We start from the raw sequence: 25,410 nt of genomic DNA, 5'->3' as shown, positions 1-25,410 counted from the left end.
TGTCTTTTATACTGATAACAAGTTCAAACAGGTGCCATTAATACAGGTAATGAGTGGAGGATAGAGGAGCCTCTTAAAGAAGAAGTTANTTTTTTTGTGGAAAGATCATCAAGTAAATACATCAAAGGGGTGGGGGTAGATAGGATGTGGTGGAATTACCATATTTAAGATGTCTAAAGAATTGTTATTCTTATAAGTGGTATACTCCTCTATACTATCCTCTTGTAAGGTCCAATTCAATATATGCTCAGGGCTTTATTTAGTAATAATGCAAATGTTAGTACTGTCATTACTTATATTTTTGTTTTCAGACACCTTTTTAAAAAATTCCATTAGATCATCTATTTTGGTTGCTTGGGCAGTTTGAGCACTATCTGTTTGCCAGGATTCATTCTTCCTCTTTCTCATGCTGTAATCTTTTCTTGCTGATAGCATATAAGCAGTTCTTAGTTTTTGACCAGTTGTTGGGAATTAGTCAAATACAGTTATGCACAAGGTACAATAATTAAAACAGGGATTAGTCTGGTAACATAAGGTAAAATTGATAATTTACTAGAGCCGTCTGATTGCTAGATGCTTTTATATCTTGAAAGAAGATAACTTGTTCTTCTGTTTTAAATTTCAACAAAAGTTTATATATTTTAGCAATCACATACTTATGATGTGTACACAACTATTTCAAAATCATTTCTAACAATGTTCAGTACCATAAATTCTTTTATCCACTTTAAATATTTCTGATAACTATAAATAAACCATTGTCAAGTATGTTCCTCTTCCAACAAATCTTACCTTGATTTTATTTATTATAACCCTTGACAAAACGTTAGCATTTCATGGTATATTAACCATTTGCATTTGTATTTCTGGTCTATAATCTTAGAATGCCTCTTGTACTGAGAGCCACATAAGGTTTTGGGGGACAGCCTGAATTTGTATTTTTCTATATTCTCAATATGGCATGACATATGTTTTTTAAGTAGAAAGCATAATAAAAAAATACTGGAGGTGCTGGGTTATCAATGCTTCCTTACCTTTCTTAGGCTGCCAAATGTTCTATTTCGTACAAGCTGCCAATCAATGCCAAAGAAGTGGTTTAAAACTAAATGGGACAAGCACTGTCTGGAATTTATAAATAGTGCTTATAGGCTACTCATAAACATTTGATGCAGTAGTCAAAAAAGAACATGAACTTGCATTTGATTGTTACAGTAAATGTGTTGTGTTGAATTTGTTTCTTTAGATTAGTTGGCTGAAATAAAAATAGAAATCTACACACATATAGATCCGTTTTCTCTACTAGAGTAAAGTCTTTCATCAGAATGCTTGCAGACAGGAATAAAAAGTGATGCTTACTGTCAGCCAAAACTTTTAAGCGATTTTCTCCAGCTCTCTCTATTTCTAGTTATAGAATGTGAGATAGAAGAGCATACAGTAGTTGTCATTCCTTTTACACGAATGATATAAATGATATGATCATTCAGTCTATTTCTTTTAACTTCAGCTTAAAATCCAAATATTACTAAATCATACATATTTCTCAGACATACTTTAAGGGCAAAATAATTGACATATGAACAGTTATGTGTATACTATTTGGCATCTATAAGAATACATACAAGGGGTACAGAGATGGATTCATGGAATGGTATAGCCAGTGGTGGGATTCAGCCAGTTCGCACCACTTCGGCAGAAACGGTAGCTAATTTTTTGTTGCCCAGGCCCAGAATGGACTTCCAGAAGTGGCATCCACACAGAGAACCAGTTGTTCACATATTTGAATCCCACTACTGGATATAGCCCCAATTCCTGGTGAGTGTACAGTACATACGTAATACATTACTACAAGTCTTTAATTGTACAAAGCATACAAACACTAAATGAGGCTGTATCAGGGCTTCTTACCCCATCCTATAACTCTTATGAATCAAAGGCATATGTATTTGTGCATCTGTAGATAATGTATCCCTCTGTATTAATTTTTATTAATATTCAGATCCTCATTTTGGGGGCTATTTAAGTTCCATAAAAGGAAAAGCTCAAATAGCTCAAACTGGTAGTTCTAAAGAATGTACCATTTGATGGGTGCTTGGTGCTCTCTGTACCATTTGTATACTCAGATAGTTTGCCATTATAAAATCAGGAGTCCATAGAAAAAAGAAAAGAAACATTACAGATTTTTTTTATCTTATCTAATGACAAGAAATGAAACAAAACAATATCATCGAACTACGCAACTTGTATAACATTTTCTGCTGTTAGTAATTAGCCAGTTACTTAAAATGGCAAGTTATGCAAATGATATTATTTCAGTTCTCAAACTACTTTCACTGAGTCCCAGTCTTTTCAGCCCAAATAAAAAAATATTTGCCCTTTACATCACCTCTAAGCAATCTTGATCATCTAGAGCAGATCAACTTATCTTAAAAGGCCTGCTTGGAAACCATTCTGACTCACTCTACAGAGAGCCAGAGGGTAACTGTTAGGTTCGCAGGTTGGAGGCATTAAGAGGAGACGCATCATGTAACAACAAGCTTTCTTTATTATTCACTTCCACAACCAACAACTGCAAAATGGCTCGCAAGCCTTTTATAGTGTCCTATCCCCGGACAACGTCAACCAGGGCTTTTTTTCTCACAGAACGCCCAGAATGGAGTTCCGGCACCTTTTTTGGATGGAACCTTGTAGGGTAGGCAAGGCGGGTTGTATGACGTGTTTGAGTTCCGGCACTTTTTTTTTTTTTTAGAAAAAAAGCACTGACGTCAACCAATGATTGCAGAGGCTGTTTCCTGCCTTGCGCATGCGCGCAAGGCTGGAGACAGCCAGTCTGGTCCCGGGCAGCTTTTGGTCTGTCCAGGACCCTTTGCAACATTTCTGAGCCTGCTCAATGCTTCAGCAGGCTCAGGACATAACAGTAACGCTCTCTCTGGGCTACAGAGGTGGTCATGGAAGCCAGAGCTCTTTTCTGGTGTGAAACTTATTTCCACACCTCATCCATTTTCATCTTATTCTAAGGTATAATGTGAAAAAAAATGTGATTTCAAGTTGCAGATGGATTGAAAACAGACATGTCTTTAATTTTTTTCTTGGGTCTCTTTATTTTGAATGTGCCTTGTTGGTGCCTTTATCTTTGTTTTTAATCCTTACAAAATTTGGGACAGACATTTCTGAAATCATTTTTGAAAGGGGTAAAACAAAACAATCTAATGGATTTTAATGATCAATCTGCCAGCAAGCAGTTCGTCAATTAGCTAATCAAAAATCTGAAAAGCAGAAGAGGAGACAAGGAAGTAAGTTGGGAAAATATAAGTAGTTTGCTTTTTGCTGAAAACAAATTATTCAGACTAAGGATCCAGAAAAGAATTTTGACAGCTTTGGGGTAGCATCCTGCTGATCTTTCATCACTTGGGTTAAACTAGTAGCTACCATAATGTTTTCTGCAGTGGATAACAAGCCAATAATGCCCTCTTCTGGCATGATGCCACCACAGCACAGAAAAGGAGGCACAGCACACAGACCAGTTATCTAATCAATACGAAATAACATCGATAATGACAAGTCTTAAAGTGTGGTCTTGCTAGAAAGGTTAATTTGTTGGGATTGTGGCCTTGGAATATACTCATCCCTTAAATATGTCTTGACCAGATGCCAGTTTGAACATTTATTTGCCACTTGGATGGATGATCACCATAGTTTTCCATGCTGAAGATATTTTAATGATTTTAACTCATTATCCTTTTATCATGTTATACCACTTCCTAACATAAAGTCCTTATAGAGTTGTTTAATAAAACATGCACTGAATGCAAGTTCACAAACCTTTCTCTCTAATTTGTGAGCACTAAAAATGCTACTGTTCATTAGCACCATTTGGTTTAGATTTTGTTTAGTTGCCAGAACTCTATGAGAAACCTTTCTCAAATTATGCAGAAAAAGCTTTGTTTCTTTAGCTACAACTCATGATGACATTTCTCAACATTAGTCAACCTAATCCCAAATTCTCTTGAAATACTGACACCACATGCTGGATTTAAGAAACAACATATTTTTGTTTGTCTTACAAAATATAATAAATTACATTGGAAGTATTGTGGTGTTTGCTGCCTTGAATAATATATAAAAATAATAAATGGAGATAGATAGATAGATAGATAGATAGATAGATAGACAGACAGACAGACAGACAGACAGACAGACAGACAGACAGACAGACAGACAGACAGACAGACAGACAGACAGACAGATAGATAGATAGATAGATAGATAGATAGATAGATAGATAGATAGATAGATGCTAGATTAGTTGCTGCAACAGAAATGAGCACCAAGGAACGAAGCACATCAGCTATTGGGGGGAGGGATGAATGAAAAGTCCTGCAGAGGGGCAACTAGAATCCCACAGGTTGCTAATCTCCAAAGATTTCTTCCTGCAATCCAATAGGAAATTTGCCCAGGACAGTTTCATCAGTTTTTCCACAGAAAACACCACTTTCCTGCCAGATCACTATGATCTGATTTCATCTGACCTCAGTAGTAGGTTGGAAATGAGATGGAGATTCGATTGTGAAGATATGTCATCTGCAAAAGGTAAACAGGACACCTTTGAGCTGAGGAAAGGAAAGGATGTGGATGTGTTCTAGATCTGTTATTATTTCTTTATGCATATATTTGCCCATGGAAATAATAATTATTGATTAGGAATTATTGTTTTCTGTCTACTGTTTTCTCATCCTTGGTATTTTTGGTATTTTTTAAGTAGAAGAAAAGTCCACAACTGTTTCTTGACTGCTCAGTTCACAAAGAGGTCTTGCACCCCATTATTTCCATTCCCCGATTCCTCATAAATCAGTTCAAAGATGACTTGTTTTTCTTCAATTCTGCCAATCTCAAGCTCAAAATGCTGAGAACACTAAGCACACACTAACAGCCAATCAATGCTTGCCCTCCAGCTGACTAATAGCACAGTGCAAAACACTTTATTGAGACCAATGAGTGGTTGCAGATCCTGGAGCAACACAATTCCCCTTACAAAATAAATTGCTACTTCCCAACCAGATTTTCAATTCAAGATGCATGTATTTGCTTGGCCATTTGCAAAAAGAAAGGAAAATCTCCATGTTTGTATGAAAAGAAGCTGACTGCAAACATGATATTTTTTTTTGTTAAATTGTGAAGGCAAAATGATAGCATGACACCATTTTTCCAACCAGGTTTTTTTCCCCAATAACTGTAACCATGGTTGCATATGACTGGAGTGTGGAAGGTATTTTCTAAATGATGTCTACAGAGAGAATACTGAAACTCAGATGGGGAGATAGTCATATTTGCCTTGGATACAGGACCTGGAACAAGGAAAGCATTCCTAAAAAATCTTCAGAGCTGCAGCGCTATGAAAAGAAATAGCACTGTTTTAGTTTCAATTAAGCTAGCAAAGAATCAGAAACAAATTCACTCAGCTTCCCAAACCAGCCATGTGTGAAGCTGAACATATCTCAAACAGTTCCAAAACTGCAATTAAGCCATTATATAGAGGGCTTGACCAAGGAGGTGACTGACAGCTTGGAGAAGTAATGATAAATCAGGAGACTGGTCAAGTATCTGGAGGAAGCCTGTGATTGTGCTGGACAGTGCTTCCTCTGTCATAAGGAACCAGCTTCCTAGTACAGACATCACTGTTAGCACTTCTTTTGCACTAACAGGAGTCAAACAAATCCCTAGATGCTACAATGCAGTTTGGGAGAAAAAGATTTTGCAGATCAATGTACTGAGTTTATTGGAAAGAGGGTTGAAAACTAAATGGAGGGGTACTATAAGAGTTGTGTAGAAGATGATGAAAGCAGATGTAGAACATTCAGTGCCTTGGGAATATGAACTGGGTTGTATATATACATTCAGCAGATACATTTATTTATTAGTTTCTATCACCTCTGTACATTTCCTTTTTGGACTAGCGGGAAACAAGGCTGCTCAATTTATCAGGATATAGCATTGATCCCCATACCACCCCTAAGCAATTGTTTGTCTAGTCATAATTCTAACCAATCTTTTTTGCATTTGGTCTCTTCATATTTCTCACATGAACAGAAGAGGATGCGTGTATTTCTGTCACTAAAATCATGTGATTCTTCCCGATATATTGTGGGGGCAGGTTCTGCTGTGGAAAAAAATTAACCAAGCATTTCCAGGTTTTAATTTATGCAGTTGAGTGGAGATTCCATTATTTGACAAGGATATGTTCTATTCTCCTTTTAGCCCTTGCAAGGTTAGTTACTAAATTAATTAACATGTATTAATTTAAGTCCATTAAAATCAGGTTAAACTGACATTTCCTTTTTTTAGAAATTTGCTTTTTTACCAACTTTTTTTTTTGATAGGTTGAATTAAGATTCCTTGAAGTTAATGCAGCATAAAGCTGCCCTATAACACAAACATGCAGAACTTTTCTAATTTTGAGGTGTCATTTCATTTCCTGACAATTACATGTTCTTCATCAGGAAGTTTCCTTTTGGATAGTCCCAAGGGTTTTGAGAACAATTGCAAATTTCATTTTGTTTTGCTTTGCATTCTTTGCAGATCAACTCTAATTTCTTCTACTATGTTGACAGTTTTTACCTTTAAGAAACCCCGCCTGCATAAGATAATCCTGTTTCTTACTCAAGAATATTGAATATTGAAGTGACTACTCTTTACTATGAATATCAATTTCATTTCACGTTTTGGTATAATATATTCAAGAGAGGCAACCAAACTGTCCTTGTTTTTAATTGGCTTCTTTTCCTTTTTCCCAATTCTGTTGCTAGCATAAATCCTTTTATATTATCAAACCACCCACACATAGACTAAAATGTTCTTCATAATAATTGAAGCCATTACTGGGATGAAAAAAAAATATTGCATAAAATAGGTATGAATCAAGACTATAGGCAAAGACAGATCCTTGGGAGTCGAATGTTAAAAATAGCATCTTATATTATAGAGAAACCTAGAAGGTCATCACACAAGATTAGTGGAATTATCTCAGAATGCAAGAACATCGTGAACTATGATGAATTTAAATCACTTTAACTTCATTTCAAGCTTTGATTGAGAGCAGATAAATGAGCAATATCTGGAAATTCTGAACCACACTGGGCTTAGGCTGGTGGTTAAAAGCCTGAAAATTCGGAACCAGAAACCATCAGAACAGCTTTACAGATCCTTGGATCATCTGAGAGGTTTAGTGATTTCCACTTTACTGTCCCTGGCCAGAATCACAGGGTGAATGACCTTTACGAGTCTATAAAAAGAAGAAATGTTTATTTTCAGAACAGGGTGTTAATGCCTTAAGAAGTCACCTTCTTCAAGCAAAGAACCAGAACTTGGAGTATTAGGCTAAGTGCAAAGACTTTAACCTCATTTTACCTCCAGCCTTCAGCAGAACAATCTGCTCTTTGAAAGCTTTCTTTGCTACCTTGGTTTCTAGCACCAGTCACAGATGGATCATAAAACAGAAGTAAAACACCAGAACACAGCCCCTAATGCAGAATGGATTTGGTTTTGAAGCTCACAAAAAAATCATTTCAAAACATAGATGAGGGTCAGATCCTGAAGAGAAACATACCAAAACTGCTTCTCGTGTTTAAATGTTTTACACAAACATACATAGACACAAAACACAGAGATATATGTACATTTGTATATATATATGCTGCAGTTATAGTAAATTGTATATCACAAGAAGCTGAGTGTGAATAATAAATCAGTGACGTAAAACATTCCATAATACAGGAGTCTTCAAACTTGGCCCTTTTATGACTTGTGGACTTCAACTCCCAGAATTCTCAGCCAGCATGCCTGGCTGAGGAATTCTGGGAGTTGAAGTCCACAAGTTACAAAAGGGCCAAGTTTGAAGACCCCTGCCATAATATAACCATACTCTATAACAGTGGTTCTCAACCTTTTTAATGCCGCGACCCCCAACCGGTTGTAAGTCGAGGACTAAACCGGTCGTAAGTCGAGGACTAAACCGGTCGTAAGTCGAGGACTAAACCGTCGTAAGTCGAGGACTAAACTGGTCGTAAGTCAAGGACTTTCCCTGCCCGGGAGCGCCACGCATGCGTGGTTCCATCCCCTGCACCAGCCGAGGCATAGCTGGCAAGCGGCAGAGACGGAGCAGGCCGACCACCAGCTGGCCCAGCTCAAGGGAGGTAAGGCACCCGCCGGAAAAGGGGAAAAAAATGGCGGACAGCCTTGCTTGGCGACCCCCGTGAAATGGTCGATCGACCCCAAATGGGGTCGCGATCCATAGGTTGAGAACCGCTGCTCTATAAATAAAACTATCAGGAACAAATTTAATCATCGGGTGCCAAAATCCCATTTTAAAATTAAAAAAGAAAAAAATTCAGTGCCTTCCTGAACTTCAAGAATGAAGGCACCTCTAAGGCAGCCAATTCCATGATGTGGAGCATGGGACAACAAGAGAGAAGGCTTGTCCTTCTCCCTTCTCACAGAAGTGCTATCTTAAGAAGATCTTCTGAAGATGTACTAATCTTACTTGGTAAGGCAGTCTCTCATATAATTCACTGCTACACAAATACGGTTTGATAATAATAATCAGAACTTTGAATTGGGCCTCCAGATCTACTGGTAACTAGTGCAGCAACCACAACATACATGTTATTCTTCAATAGCAGATTTTCTCTACCAACAGCCTGACTCCTCTGTTTCAGATCAGTTGTACCTTAAACTCATCTTCACAGGAGGCCCAACTTAATCCACATAGCAAAAGTCCAGCTGCGCAACAACCAAGTTTCCTGCATAGAGTTATTGAAGACTAATCACACGTGTTCTGAAAATTCTTCTCCACTAATAAATGAATAAATGTATATGACACATTTGCTCATTTATTTACATGTTTGTATCTGTATGTCTACTACCAAAAGCCAGAAATAGTATGGAAGACCAATTGAAAAAAAGTATCCTCAATGAATATTCTGAGAAAGAATGCTCTGAGAAAGAACATTCCACTCATAGAAACTTCTACAAGACTCAGAAAGCTCCCACTTTCTCACCATTAAACTTATCTCCCAAAAATGATTCACTATGTCAATAAAAATGAATACTCTGAAAATATATTACTAATCTGAATTAACATGTGTCTGCCCACAAATACAAATACAACTTTTTAAAAATTTGGCTATTAAATTCTTGCTACTTACAAATAATGAAACCATAGATAAGAAAACATTAATTCATAGAATGCTAAATCCCCATTCCTAAAAGTTTAATATATTTATTTGTAATAATGGTTACAAGACCAATATTAAATGCATAATCATTTATTATTTATATTACCAATTAACAGGTTAATTATTATTAACAATATACTGAATAATCATATAAAGGCAGGACAAGAAGCAATGGATGGAAACTAATCAAGGAGAGAAGTAACCTAGAACTAAGGAGAAATTTCCTGGCAGTTAGAACAATTAATCAGTAGAATGACTTGCCTCCAGAAGTTGTGGGTGCTCCAACACTTGAGGTTTTTAAGAGACTGGACAGCCATTTGTCTGAAATGGTATAGGGTTTCCTGCCTGAGCAGGGAATTGGACTAGAAGACCTCCAAGGTGCCTTCCAATTCTGTTATTCTGTTATATATTTATCCTACAATTTCATTTGTCAACATTTTTTCAGTTAAAAGGGTATTCTTTTCACCAAGGTAACCCACTGTCACCAACATTTTTTAATTCAAATGAGAATTCAATTTCCCTGGTAAATGTACTGCTTTAATGTGGTTGCATTAGAAACAAAAGCACAAAAGCAAATTGAGCTTCACCACACACTGAAAAGCTACTTTAATTAAGAGAATTGGCACATTTGCAATTTCTCAATATTAACATTCTTTTAATATGGACTTATTGATCTCTGAATGAAACTATAATTTAAAATAAGTATTTTAATACTGATTTTATTAAGCTACAAAACAAATATTGCATCTTTTGGCTTTAACATTTCCTTTTCCTAGGTCAGCTTCATTGTATGGAAAGTGTTAAAATTTTCTAGGGTCTTTCTGAACACCAATTTACCTATGTGTCAGTTGAACGGTTGCTCTGGAAACTGAAAACAACCACAAATGCAGTGAAAGCCCGAAACAAAATTAATATCTTTCTAAAAATCTAAATCAGCTTTTTTCTGTCATATCTAAAGTTACTGGTACTTAATTCTGCTTGTTTTCTTCTGATGAATCCAGCACTGATTCTATCTATTTATATATCCGTCTGTCTGCCTATCTGTGTCAGCACAAACTGATGTTATGTACCAAATATTAAAATCTGTCAATCATTCAAAACTAGAACTCTGATTCCTTCACATTTATTGTTGTGAGTTTAAGGGAATATACCCAGTGTATACAAAAGACAAAGTACATCAGATCATCTTTTTCCCCAGAAAAAGAAAAAGAATCAATTTGTTTTGTTCTTCAGAGATAGATGGAAATCATATTGTATGTACTTAGAAAGAACAATTAAATTGTATTATACTGAAAACTTCCAAGCTTTGAATAGTTAATTTCATTCCTACAAGGATTTCATGGTTGCCTTTATCAATGAATTATGGCTTATAAATGATTTAATTTCTGAATGTTGTACTATTAAATTGATGCTTATTTGCTTAATTTTTGAAGATTTCTGATTTTATTTACTTTGCTACTGCACTTTGAAATCATGTTGAAATAATGCAAATGGTTTAATAAGCACTGCATCATCATCATCTTCTTCTTGTGCCATATCCGTTATCGGACGTTGGCGATCATGTTGGCGATCCTGTTTTTATCAGCAGCCGCATGAAAAAGTGCTGCTGAGTTTTGTCCAAATCAGTCCCTTAGATTTTGAAGCCATGATGTTCTTCTTTGCCTGGACCTCGTTTGCCTTCAATCTTTCCCTGGAGGAAATCATACTCTGAATTTTTCTGGGATGAATCCAGACTGATTCTAAGACTTAATAAATCACCATGCTTCTACTATTAACACAAATGCATTTGAATTCCTGCAGTATTGGGAGATACTATGTTTTAGGGCAAGCATTGTGTCTCCTTTTAATATTTTAATAACTAATTTTATGTTATGTTATGTGCTACGAACATATCTCATTTGCTCAATATATTCAAGTTGTAGCAATTATATTACTAGCATTCAATTTCAAAAGCAATTTATAGCTAATCATCATATTTAACCTAGTTTTATCTACACAGCTTGAGTTAATTTATAACATGAAATTTAATAATGCATTTTTAAATCAAAATTTAAAATTTAAAGACTTGGCTGTATTCCCAGGCCTAGACTAGGGACATGTTTATGTGTGTTTTGAATGTTGTTGGCCAGATTCTTGTTTTTTTCCCCTTATCTTGTCTTTTTCTTATTCATATTGTATTTTAATTTGTTTGTTGTGATATGAGCTTCCCAGAGTTGTTCTGAGGTAGGGTAGTGCCTAAATCAATTAAATTAATTCTATTTTACTTACCATATAACATTTAGAACATAGTGTTGTGTGTGTGCCTGGACTTTTAGTCATACTAGCCACATGGCCATAGAAATGTCTTCGGGCAAACGCTAGCTCCCTCAGCTAAGAAACAGAGATAAGCCCCCTACAGTCAGAAATGACTGGACAGGGGAAACCTTTACCTTTTATTTGAAGAATAAAATGCCAAAATATTCCCCCAAATTGGATTTGGCTTATCTGTGGATGGGCTTATTCAGAAGTATATAGTACCCATATACTCCTTTTATACTGATGTAAAAACTCAGTCATGGATAACCTGACCATTGAATTTTTAATTCAATTCCATGAAAAATCTGCCACCTGGGGATAAGCCAATTGTGACAATTAAAACATATAAATATTTTACAGGTTGGATTATTACCAGATGGTACAATTTTCAAGATATTATGGTTAGAAATTTGACATATCTCCAATAGACTGATATATGAGTATATATGGCAGCTTAAATCAAAAGCCAACTCTCTTCAAAGGAGAATGTGATTTGAATGTGTCTTTATTATCTACCCCTGGAGGGTAAACATGATGTTATTTAGACTATTTGTTCTTTAGGTCAAATACACAAGATATTAAAATGGCAAACTCAAGTTTTCTTTTCCATAGCACCAAAATATGTCTATAATCAAAATACATGCCTAGGTTACAGTCTGAATGTTTATACACCCAATGAGAATTTCCCATATAACCTAACCTTCCAGGTACATACAGAAATCCCTGGATGAATTGCTTTTTGCAAAGGCCCAACAAAAATATATTTATTTTAGTTGTATGGGAAATCTTGCCTTTAAATTGTGGCAGAACAATCATGTAGAGGTCTTGCTACACTATGGGGTCCCAGCAAGCTTTTTTCGTTAAGGCATACTGAAATTTCTAGGTTCCTGATAAATTTGATAGGTTAAGGCTTTCTCACTTTAATTTTAAAAGTAACTAATTGAAGTATATTAGAATCACACATAATTACGTATGGCCTCCAAGAGAAAGGATATGTCTAAATGGTATAGGGTTTCCTGCCTGAAATGAAATGGTATAGGGTTTCCTGCCTGAGCAGGGGATTGGACTAGATGACCTCCAAGGTCCCTTCCAACTTTATTATTATTATTATTATTATTATTATTATTATTATTATTATTATTAGTAGTAGTAGTAGTAGTAGTAGTAGTAGTAGTAGTACTAGTACTAGTACTAGTAGTATCCAACTGAAGACAATGGTAGTAGACGACTTTACTAAGCTGTTATTGAGATGCCATTACCATCCTCTTTGTGGGGTAATGGGATTTGTAAATCAGAGGACAGTTGTGTAATCCCAGGAAAATGCTTAAGTTCTTTAAAAAGTATACAGAAGTTACATTTATGCCCTCTGTGCATTCTTTTTCCTTTGAATCTGACATTCTACACAGCCTTAGCATTTAGTTAAAAGTTGGAATATAGCTTCAACTTGATTGGAAGCTACTGATTATTTTGCAGTAAGATACCATTCAAGAATGAAAAGCTAATCTCCAGGCTGAGCATAACCACAATTTTGTATGTGGTTTTAGATGACAAGTGTAAGGATTCTATTGAAATTTATTTATTCACGATGAAATTGAACTAAAGGAATACTAGAAAAACTAATTTAGGAAACTATATGAGAATAAAAATTGATTGGCACTCAAATGAATGCTCCCTAACATTGGTGAAATATATAGTTTACTGTATATTTACTGATGTAGAGAAATGTATGGTAAAGTGAATAAATAAGCTTGAATTATGGAATCTTTCCACAAATTTGGAATTGAACATTATTTTTTGCTGAATACAATAAACATTGAAGAAATAAAGAACCCATGAGAATAAATGGGATGATCTGGAAACAGTTCAGCACTGAACAGTGACAAAAATGGCTGGTGTCACCTTGTTTAATGTATTTATGGATAAATGTGAAATAAATGCTTGGGTTGACATTAGAAGTGTGTGGCTTGAGGATGTGAATTTGTATTTTGTATGCTAGGTCATTAGTTGAGAATCCAAAGGATTTGTAGGAAATGTTAGAGGAAATGGAATGAACAAGTTATAGATAAATGGTGAAAACTCATGGGAGTAGATGAATTTGTTGTCTTGGGAGAATGTTTTCTGAATATGGAAACATGGTTGAACAAACTTTAAGATGTATGTGTGCTGATAAAAAGGGAGTATACTATGTGGTTTGTTTTGAATAATGACTGCAAGCTATGCATAAGAGAGGCATGTTTAAGGATAAATTTATAATTAAATACTGGGGAATGTGCCAATTTTTCAAAATTAGACTTAAGTTTTACATCTGAAAAATTAATTCTGCTTTCAAGTCCCACAATTCTATTCTTTTCTAAAAAGAAAACACTCATAAAGGGAGATAATTTGGGTCTCATAAGAATACACATTTAACCATGTTTCGTTATCTATGCTGTGATTGATTGGGTATCCAATCAATTATTATAAACCATAAGTCACAGCGATTGATTTTATATTGCACACTGCCAAACCCAAACAAACTGCAAAAATGTTTAACAGCACATATAAACCACCAGAAGAGAAATGCTTCCTTTGAAGTACTTGTTAGGGACATATTTGGAATGCAGATATTATGGGGAAAGTGGTGAGTATATTATATAGGGAACATATGGTGCATGGAAATGTATGGGAGTCCAATTATAAGACTGCAGAGTTTAATCCTGTTCTTGCACAGGTAGGAAGAAATAAGCTGTTAAATAACCAGTCCTGGAATACTCATGTCTCTGAATCACTGCCAGCATCAGCAGAATATTACTGTGAGAAAGATAACACATTGTTTCAACACAGCCTGCAGGTATTGGTAGAAAGGGACAGGATGGCAGGATTAAAAATAGAATCCTAACAAGGGAGGGAAAAATATGACCTGAAACCAATAGAAGAATCAATTGGTGAAGTGGATTATTCTGAAGTTTATAGGTTTTGTATAACCCATTTGTTTCTTTATCATTTTTATCTGGGAGAATATATATATATTCTATAGAATATATTCTATTATCACAGACATACTGTGGATCATTACTTTGTAATTACCACAACAGAAATGGATTGAAAAAATGAACACAGGAAGGTTTATTTTTATGCCAAAAGTATTAAGGTGATGAAATTAAAAGGATATTGTTATTTTAAGTAAAGATAAAAGTAGATTGCTGTGCAGGGATAGATAGCTACAGAGTTTACTTGTGGTTATTTTCTGCTGGATAATCAAGAAGCTGGGGGGAAAAACTGGTGTTTATGCATCTGTGTGTGTTTGTGTATGTGGACTGAGGCAAAATCACATATTTCTCTTAAACTAAGCATTAAGGGATCTGTTTATTCAGATAGTGGAAAGAGTTGAGAAAATGAAATATTGGCATTTCAGCAAGAAAATACAAAAAATTTGTTATCCTTCCTATAGCACAGAAGGACCTTTATTTTAAGCTGAACTTAGCTGTAGGTTAGAAAGCAAGATCTTCATGGGTGGAGGTGGGGGTGCATATTACACTTTTGCAGATTTGTTCCTGCCTTCCAAATCCCTCCAAATAAAAATCAAGCACAATTAACTTAGAAAGGAAGGAAGATTGCAACAATCTTATTTTCTTTTCTTAGTACGTGACATGAAAACTTTCAATGAAGATAGTTTGCTTTATTAGAACACTATTCCTATTTCATAAATATTCTTACCATTCAATATAAAAAAGCACTTTTTCCTAAAACAGTAACACCAAATGATATCAGTAACATTGAGTGGTATAATGTATCCTACGAACTGAATCTGATTTCCCACTATTTGTTGCTGAGTCTTTTAAAAGATCTGATTTCATTTACAGACTCTTCTGAACTTTTTAGCAGCAGTTAACTTCCTAACTTTAGTAATGAAATGTTACTACTTACCTGGAAAGTATAAAACCGAGTTCCATTAGGAGGATGCAATTTAGGAGACCCAGAAAGCGTGCTCATCTCAGAGAATATCATTTCTGTTTCCAGGCACAATATAATCCTCAAGAAGCTACAGGAAAAGGCAGAGAACAGCAGCACTCTGCTTGCAAGAGGAAGCCTTCCATAGGTTTCAGGGAGGAACTGTATAATATGACATCTGCTCCATCCGTTCAGAGAGACGAGTGACAGCATGCAAACACACCATGTCTACATTCGTAAGCTTAACCAGCAGACTTATCAGTCAAAAACCTTTACTTCAGCCAGCTTTTAAAATGGCATAGGAATAAAACCAAGACTTTGTATTAAAAAGAAAGAAAGAAATGCTAGAGCAAAACCTACAGTAAAATGTAGCTGGTGCAGGATCTGGCAATGCTTTGAACTCTGCCCATCTGTTCCTAGTGATAATCACCTCCCTCATCTACAGGCTTGCAGAATGATTATGCTAACATCCCTGTTAACCATTACCACACAGCTTGGTTTCAAGCAAGCATGCAAGGTAGAATAGAGAGGACCTCTTCTGAGGGGGAAATTTGAAAGGAATGCAGCTAGGTTTTCAGACTTTGAAATGAAGTGTTGCTTGTTAAATACAATGATATAAAATAACTGGAGAAACATTATGTCTTTATTATATATTTGCAACTTTAGCTTTGTTTTCTTTCCCCAGAGAAACATTCAGATGAAAAGCAACATGTAAGTAATAACATCATTGAATAATTTTGATTACTGAAATGTTTATAACCATTCTTATTTTAAAAAAACTCATCCAAGCATTAAACTGAACAAGCAGAAAAGATTTTTATGCTATTATGCATCTGACTTTCACACACTTTCAGTTTGTTCTGAGAACAGGAAAAAATTAACACTACTCTGACACCTTATAAGCAGCAAAAATAAATGGTTTCATCTGCATTTCAGCAGAAGCTGGTATTTCTAGATATACAAAACATCAACCTTAAATGATGCTTGAATGTTAGAAGCAGTTTTGGGGTGGTTAAATGTGTATTTTGACATTTATATAGACTACAGTTTTCACAGTGCAGTTCTCAAACTATGCACTGTGGTGCCCTGGGATGTCCAGCAAACTCAGAAGCATGCCCCAGAATATTTTGTTACTTAACCAATGGGAACTACAGGTAGTTCTTGACTTACAACCATAAGTAAGTCTGGAATTACAGTAATAAGTTGTTTGGTCATAATTGAGGCATCACATGACTGGATTTGAAGTTATGACTATTTTTTATGATAGTTAAATAAAGGTCATTAAGCAAATCCATTTTCTTCAATGGGCATTTTTTTGCCAGAAACTGGAAAAAAATATCACAAATCTTGGTTGGTGATAGCAGGATGCTGCAAATTGCTGTATAGATGACACATTTGCCAAGTGTTCAAAATGAGATCATGTGACCATAGGGGTGTGTGTGTGTTTGCGTGTCCATCATAAATTAATTAAGAAACTGGTAGTGATGAGTTTCTGCAGCACACAGTTTGGGAATTGCCAGAGGTGTGTGGAAAAAATATTGTGATACTAAAGGTGCTGAACCCAGAAAAAATTGGGAAATTCTATAGCATATATATTATTGCAAACTCCCCCCCCCCACTGTATTGCCAAGAGAAATTTGAAAAGAAAAAATCCTAAGCATTCTGACAATAAGTCAGTAAACAGAAATCTCTTTCACTGGAAACAAAAACTCCTAAGAAACTGGAAGCAAATTCTAGTACTACATTCATTCTAGAAATATTTGTTTGCTGGCATTAAAGTATAAGAAATATATATTTAAAATAGAATTTATCAAGAAAATTACTTTAAGTCAGATTTTTGCATCAGTTTTCAGAGGAAATGTAACATTATGCTTCATGCAAAAATCTTTCACAGCATATTCCTACATGAACAGTTGAACACCTTCTCAACACATTCTGAGTTTTAATAATGTATATAATGGACTTCCAATGTTTCAGAATGTAGATAGGTGATCAGATAGTAGAATGCTGGTAAGAGTCAAAGCCTGTCCAACAGAGCATTGAAATTTATTCTAGACAAGAAAAAAAGCATGGAATCCATGTTTAAAAATACTGTACTTTCAGGGCTTTTAAGACTATACAGTACCTGGCTATATTCTTTCTTCTGTAAGCAGAATAGTCTCCAACCATAGATCATTCTTCCTTTGCTCCTGAACCCAATTCCCAAAAATACATCTAAAAATTGCTTCAGATCAGATGGAGTGTAATGGCTTTCAACAATTATGGAAACTCTTCTTGTGCAAGAATCTCAATAAACAAGACAACCTATTTCCCATCTCCAGAATAGAGAGCACAAATAAGAAACTAAAAATATAATCTATGAAAGAAATCTTGCACATATCAGATAACAATGTCCAGAAGTGTATGATAACCTTTGTTTGGAAGCCTCATAGCTAACTGCTTATCGCTTGACTTGAAATGCCATTACTTGTTATATTTCAGTATGTTAGACCTGAACACTGAAAAACAGCATATAAAGGAGAGCATTGCCTAGCTAAGACTACTGTGCCATCAGCCTTTCTCAAGCAACATGGATTTGACCTTTGTAACCCCTACCTTAGTTGTATCAGAATTGGATTGCTGTAATGATCTCTACATAGGCTGCACTTTGAAGAAGACTCAGAAAGTTGGCCAGAAAGATATAACATGAGACCATATGCAGCAAATAGATGGTCTCTCTATTAAAACAGATCTTCTTTCTTCTTCTTGTGCCATATCCATTATCGGACGTTGGCGATCATGTTGGTGATCCTGTTTTTATCAGCAGCCGCACGAAAAAGTGCTGCTGAGTTTTGTCCAAACCAGTCCCTTAGATTTTGAAGCCACGATGTTCTTCTTCTGCCTGGACCTCGCTTGCCTTCAATCTTTCCTTGGAGGATTAAATGGAGTATGCCATATTTTTCTGGGTATCGCATCACATGTCCGAAATATTCTAACTTTTGTTTTTTAATTGTTTTGATGATTTCCCTTGGCTTTCCCAGGCAGCTTATCACCTCCTCATTTCTGATCTTGTCAACCCAGCTTATATGTAACAGCCACCTGTAAATCCACTTTTCAAATGCTTCTAGTTTCTTCAGCTGGCCTTCTGTCAGAGACCAACTCTCTACTCCATAGAGCAGGATAGAAAAAATATAACATCTGACAAGCCTGATTTTCAATCTTAGGCTTATGTCATGACTGCAGAAGACCTTTTTCATTTTGAAGAATGCTGTTCGAGCTTTCTCTATCCTTGTCTTTACTTCAGTGGTCATGTCCCAGCTTTCATGTAAATTAGAACTGAGGTGCATGATCCTTTCAACTTTTTCTAATAGTATTCCTTCCAAATTTATTGGTGGTAAATTAACGGGTTGTTTGCTGATGACCATGATCTTGGTTTTTAAGGTGTTAACCTTCAAGCCGTATTTTTCAGATATTTCTGTGACTCTGTTGATGAGGAGCTGAAGGTCTTCATGCTTACTGGCAAGCAGAATTGTATCGTCAGCATATCTTAAATTGTTGATCCAAATTGTTGATTAAAACAGATGCAGTTCCCAAATATTCCCATGCTGCATCAGATTACTAGTGAAGATTTTAGAACTCTGATACATTTGAGAGGAGGATGTCTAAAACACTACCTTTTCTTTTATTATGTTCTTTGCCTTCTAAAAAAATTATTCTTAAATCACCAGGAATAATACTTAAGTCTTGGAACTGCAGAAAAAGAGTTGCTTAGTATCCCCCCCCAAAAGAGCAATTTTAGGTCAACTAATTAATTGCCTTTAGAATGGTCTGGATTTTAATTTTTTTTCCTTGGTTTCAGGGTTTTATTATTTGTCCTGTGTTTTTCTAATGTAATTGTTTTTAAGACACAGGTTTTCATCTGTGGCACTTAATCCACTAAACAAACAAATCTGAAAGGAATTATAGCCTGTGCAGGTGGCAGAGGGTAGTTTTACATCCTTCGATTGTTGCTCTGCCATTGATTCAGCTTTTCAAGGACAAGCCAGGGACTTAATAAGAACTCAGCCCTGCTTTGCCTAGACAAGGTTAATGCTTAAACATATACAGCCAGAGCCTAGGACAACTGGTAGCTTGTTAAAGCAAATTTAGATTACTGTCAGAACTCAATTCTTCTCTGCCTGCACAAACTGGCAGCAAGACCAAATTCTGGCAGGGCTGCAACTTGCATGTGCAAAGGGATAAAGAATGGGATGTAGATTTAGCATTTGTTGCTAAACAGATAGTGGCACATTTCATACTGCTAAGCTCATAATTTATTCACAGGGAGGTCACACAAATTCAGGGGTCATGGCCCTTCAAAGGTATTTGTTTTGAGCTTTACTTTTTTTTAAAAAAAAGTTGCTTACTTTAAATATTTCATTCTATTATCAGTATCACATGTTCATCAGATAACCTTTCACCAATAAAGACAAAGATAACTTCTGGCAATGAAGTTAATTTTACAAGCTAATTGACAGGGAATTAAAAACAAAGGGTGCAAGTCTAGGACAGCATGGTCCGCAAAGCCTTAAACTATCTGCCAGATGGGCAACAAGAGCAACAGGCTAAAATAGAAGTCATGCACCAGCAGCCAGATGGTTCAGGATGTAGCCTTATACTAATTTCATATGTATGTGCATTCTTCTAAATACCATGTTGTTCAAGAAAATGTATTTAATTAACAAACTAAGTTAGACTTTAACACTAAGTTCAAATATTCAAAAATCTCTCTTAACATTCCTTTCCTTATTTTAAAAATAGCTTAAAATATTTTGTTTTTTATGGCTAATTTTTCATCAACAATATTCTAAGCAGTAACTGTAAAATTTCTATAGCATTTTTGTCTTATACTATATCTTTGTATCAACTATTTTCCTTCCTTCCTTCCTTTCTTTCTTTCTTTCTTTCTTTCTTTCTTTCTTTCTTTCTTTCTTTCTTTCTTTTTCTTTCTTTTTTATCTTTCTCTCTCTCTCAACAATTAATAAAAAAATGATTAAAAATTTCTTCCAAGTATGTAGGCACTGGTACGTAAGTACGGTAATATATTGAGCCTCAACAAAACCCACCACAAGATAATATAATGTAATATGTAACCTAATGATCATAATTTATAAACCATGACTTAGGGTTGTGTGAACCCATTCAGCTGTCATTCATTAGAATTTACTACAATTGTAGTTTAAGTACACATGACTTGATAAAATGTATCAATTTAGTCTCTAAGTCTCTGCCTCATTTTTTTATAGACCAGCTTTTTCAAATCTTTGCGCCCTCCAGATAAGCAAACTTCCACAATTCCTAAATAGTGTCTCTAGAACTGAAAATTGTGAGAATTCATTTATGCATTTGGAAATGCCCTGTTGGGAATAACTGTTCAAGAGCCTAAGATAAGACTTCCCTAGCTTGGAGAAGTCTGCAAAACTATGAAAATTGAAAGGTATGTGACTTCCTTATTAACATCATGTAACTTCCCTATTGGGCAACATAGGAAATATCTGAAGTCAGTCTATTACAAGTTCATTTTAGCAACACTTTTTCAACAGCTTTTCTCATTCTGCCTCTTCTCATAGGTATGCTTCCCCGAGCAGGACAATGCACAAAGCAACTAGGGTGATTATGCTTGCTGGTTTCTACTATTACTGGAGAGGCCTCTAAGAGACACTGACAACATCTGACATAGTACAGGACCAGACTAGCATCATTCACATGTACTTGCATATCTATCAGCATATACGTTTAAGGCTTATATTGTCTCACTGTTTTCTGCTAATGTTTAAAAACAGGTGGTGCTCATTTAATGAGCACTTGCTCAATGACTGCTCAAACCTGCAATATTGCTGAACAAGTGGTACTTATGACCGGTCTTTGAAGTTCTGGTCATTGTAGCACCCCTGAAATCACATGGTCACAATCTGGGTGCTGGGCAACTATAATCCTGCAATCACATGATCACGATTTGCAGTGAAGTCCTTGCTTAATTATTTGTAACTGGGAACTGCTCGAAATGCTGTCACTAAGCAGTGTGGTCACGTTACATCTCACTTTATGACAGCATCCCTTAGTAAGGGTAAATTCTGGTTCCAATTGCTGTCATTAAATGAGCACTATCTGTATTCTACTTAAGCAATAAAATATTACAACAAAATACATTTATTTTTCAATGACACAATTAAGCAGAAAGAATTCCCATGAACAATGTATTGTGCATCTGAACAGATAACTCTCTGAAAAATAAGATATTATACTGTGGCTTTCTAAAACAGAAGAAGTTTTTGAACAAGCCAATATGTTCCTTTTTTCATGTACTGAGTATTTTGGTAACACATTATATTTAATAACTAATTAATTCAAATAGTTATAAAATAACATTAAGTTTCTAGAATCTTAACTATTACACTAAAAGGAGCATTTCTTATAATCACATTCACTTTTAAATTAGTGATTATGTGTTTGAGTGCATCCATGTGCTTGCATACACTTGTGTACGTACCTTCAAGTTAGTTTTTGACTCCTAGTGACTGCTTGGACAAGGCTGTAGAGTTTCTTTGCAAGATTTTTTCAGAGGTGGTTTGTCATTTGTCACCCAACAGGCTTTGTATCTAAGATGGGACTAGAACTTATGATCTCCTAGTTTATAGGCTGATGCTATACCACTAACCACTATACCAAACTGTCTCTTTTTAAATGAATACTTATTAATTTAATTACTAATTAAATTAATTACTAATTTTAAATTAATACTGAATTGGAATGTTCAAGTGCTCTACAAAATATTTACAGTGCATTAAAGTTCTCATATTTATATGGCCGCCCATCTCAATGAACATGAGTCTGGTCGGCATACAACCAACAATTAAAACAATGTCATAGCTTAAAAAATATAAATAAAAGCAAGGCTGCAGGACAAGAACATTAATCTAAACATAAATATAACCATAATGCAGGCATAATATATTTGCAATATATTACTTTGCAACTGATAATGTCACAGTGTAAAAAAGATTAAAAAAATATGGTCAGAATTTTATGCTATATACTCCCATGCATGGATTATCTGAATGATTACACTCTCAAAAGTTTACTTTATGCAGTCGTCCAATGAAAAGGCAGATGAAAACAGATTAAAATAAATCCATCTCTTCTATCCTACTTTAAGGCTTCTCAAATTCATATTCATAAGCAGGAATGACAACAGCATAGCTTTCATTGCCACAATAGAGAAAAGGAGTACAATAAAAAGACAGAAATGTCACATCATCATATGTGAGTATTTTCTTCAGAACATAAGATAGACAGACCTTTGAAAACCCATCTTGGAATCTGAAATCCAGAGAGGAAGCTAAAACTATCATCATCATCATGAGAAAATACCTACTACAATCCTATCTCAGCACACAAATCAGCAAGGTAACTGCATTTGTACATATGCAGAGACAGCCAGGAAGAAATGCTTTTGGTCAGTTTTGGCTGGTTCACCAGTTATGACCTATCCTAGAATGAGATGCAGCAGCCAAGGTCTCTTATGTTCTTATCAACTCATGTTTAGATTACAGTACTACAATTTTCTCTAAGTGGAGCTGCCCCTTAAAACCCTTGAAACCTTCAACTGGGAGAGAATCCAGCTCCTTATCTGGTCTCTGGTGGAAGTTGGCATAATCATGTTAANGAGGGAGTCAAGCTATTCTCCAAAGCGCCTGAAGGCAGGACAAGAAGCAACGGGTGGAAACTAATCAAGGAGAGAAGCAATCTAGAACTAAGGAGAAACTTCCTGACAGTGAGAACAATTAACCAGTGGAACAACCTGCCTCCAGAAGCGGTGAATGCTCCAACACTGGAAGTTTTTAAGAAGAGACTGGACAGCCATTGTCCGAAATGGTATAGGGTTTCCTGCCTGAGCAGGGGGTTGGACTAGATGACCTTCAAGGTCCCTTCCAACTTTACTATTATTATTATTATATGGAAATGTTTATAATTGATATTATGGTGGGCTGTTTCCAAAATAAAAATCACAAAATATTCTGGAGTATTGCAATTTAAGTTTCCTATAGTAAATAGCCTGAGATACCATACAAGGCTAAATCTATAAATAATTAATATCCTTTCATCTACACTTATTGTACCAACTACATCAAGTAGTTCTTACATTGAAGGAAATATTAACATAAATTTGTATATTATTAGTGAAGTAAGTCACAATGTGACTGAACAAAGGCTGTTTGGGTTTACAGTACAATTCTATGCAAGTTTATTCAGAACAAAGACTCTGAGTACCAAGTAGAAGAAATTAATAAAAACTGGAAGGCCACCAGTGTTATGATTGTATGAACACCTAGAAGTTGGATGAAAAGAGAGACTGGAGAGAAAATATTCAAAATAATGAAGAAAGACATATACTCTTTCCCTTTTCTCATTTTTAATGTTGCTCTTTATTTTAGATTTTGGACAAAAATTTTAATAACTTCTTTTATTATTTGATATTATGAAATTACATTTTCCCAACATTTGTTCTTAGCATTCTTATACCTGAAAATGATTGATCACACTGAAATATTTGCACAATGTTGGCAACACTTGCATTTTCAAGAGGTATTGAGGGAGTATTGCACATTTTTCAGGCAATGGTGTGAATGGTATTCTCGTAAGGCATACACATTTATCTAAGATAAACATATTTAGTAGGAATTTCAATTTAATAAAAGAGCAGCTATGTAATTATATGCTTATTCTAAATCTTAATGAGAAAAATACTGCATGATTTTAGCCAAAGTTTTAAAAGAAGATAATAGTCTTTTAAGTTCACAGAAATACTATACTGATCTGAGATTTGTACTCTTTCAAGGACTAGATCAGTGGTTCTCAACCTTTTTAATGCCGCGACCCCCAACCGGTCATAAGTCGAGAACTAAACCGGTCGTAAGTCGAGGACTAAACCGGTCGTAAGTCGAGGACTAAACCGGTCATAAGTCGAGGACTACCCAACCGGTCGTAAGTCGAGGACTTTCCTTGCCCGGGAGCGCCGCGCATGCGTGGTTCCGCCCCCTGCTCCGGCCGAGGCGTAGCTGGCAAGCGGCAGAGACGGAGCAGGCCGACCACCAGCTGGCCCAGCTCAAGGGAAGTAAGGCACCCGCCGGAAAAGGGGAAAAAATGGTGGACAGCCTTGCTTGGTGACCCCCGTGAAATGGTCGATCGACCCCAAATGGGGTCGCGACCCATAGGTTGAGAACTGCTGGACTAGATCTTTTAGGCATGTCTTTAAAGACATGTAAGGATGATATAACAAATTGATTATATTTTATCTCTTTTCTGTGGAAACTTGGTTAAACCAGCTTACTATTTTTAAGTTGTATATGAATAAAAAATAAATTTAAAATAATCCTAATGGCCAACAAAATAGAAGCAGAGCAATTAACTATTTTAAAAAGCTTTTAATAACAATATCTACAGGACTGCTGTAATATAATCTTATTCAGCATGTTTATAAAAAATGAATAATGGAGTAAGGTGGGCCTTCTTCAAGTCTGCTAATTCTTAAAGCCAGTTTGTACAAGCCTTGGTGCTCTTATTTATTAACTGTATTGCTAATGTGAAAAGCAGAAATTCATTGGCTATTTTGAGTGTCTTTTTTTTTTAATAATTTTTTTATTAATTTTTCAATTAAAAACAAAAACATAGATCTTTTATCACAATAGCAACCAAAAGAAATAACAGTAATCAATACATTCACAGACGTGTCCGGTGTCCCCCCCCCCGCACCGCCCTCTTCCACTTACCACACCTTCCTCCTCTCAAACTACCACCACTCCTCCTTCCTCCCTCTTTCCTACCTCCCTTCCTCACTCAACCATCCCGTCTTGTGCAGTTGGGGCGCCACCGGACACCTCCTTAAAGAAATCATACATATATATACATATAAGTCTATAATACAAACCTACCCCTTTCC

At 35.6% G+C, this 25,410-nt stretch overlaps 1 protein-coding gene across 1 annotated transcript in view; it reads right to left on the bottom strand.

The window, feature by feature from the left end:
• Window positions 1-15,528, bottom strand: part of PPFIA2 (PTPRF interacting protein alpha 2) — a 157,088-nt gene extending 141,560 nt beyond the window's left edge. The window contains exon 1 of the mRNA XM_029283365.1: window positions 15,429-15,528. Within this exon, the coding sequence (XP_029139198.1) occupies window positions 15,429-15,509 (81 nt within the window). The 5' untranslated portion in view covers window positions 15,510-15,528. The remainder of the gene's footprint in view (window positions 1-15,428) is intronic.
• Between the last annotated feature and the right edge of the window lie 9,882 nt (window positions 15,529-25,410).

Source organism: Protobothrops mucrosquamatus, unplaced genomic scaffold (genome assembly GCF_001527695.2).
Source record: "Protobothrops mucrosquamatus isolate PMUCROS unplaced genomic scaffold, P.Mucros_1.0 scaffold63, whole genome shotgun sequence".
NCBI classification, from domain to species: domain Eukaryota; kingdom Metazoa; phylum Chordata; class Lepidosauria; order Squamata; family Viperidae; genus Protobothrops; species Protobothrops mucrosquamatus.
This window is presented reverse-complemented; position numbering and strand designations above follow the sequence as displayed.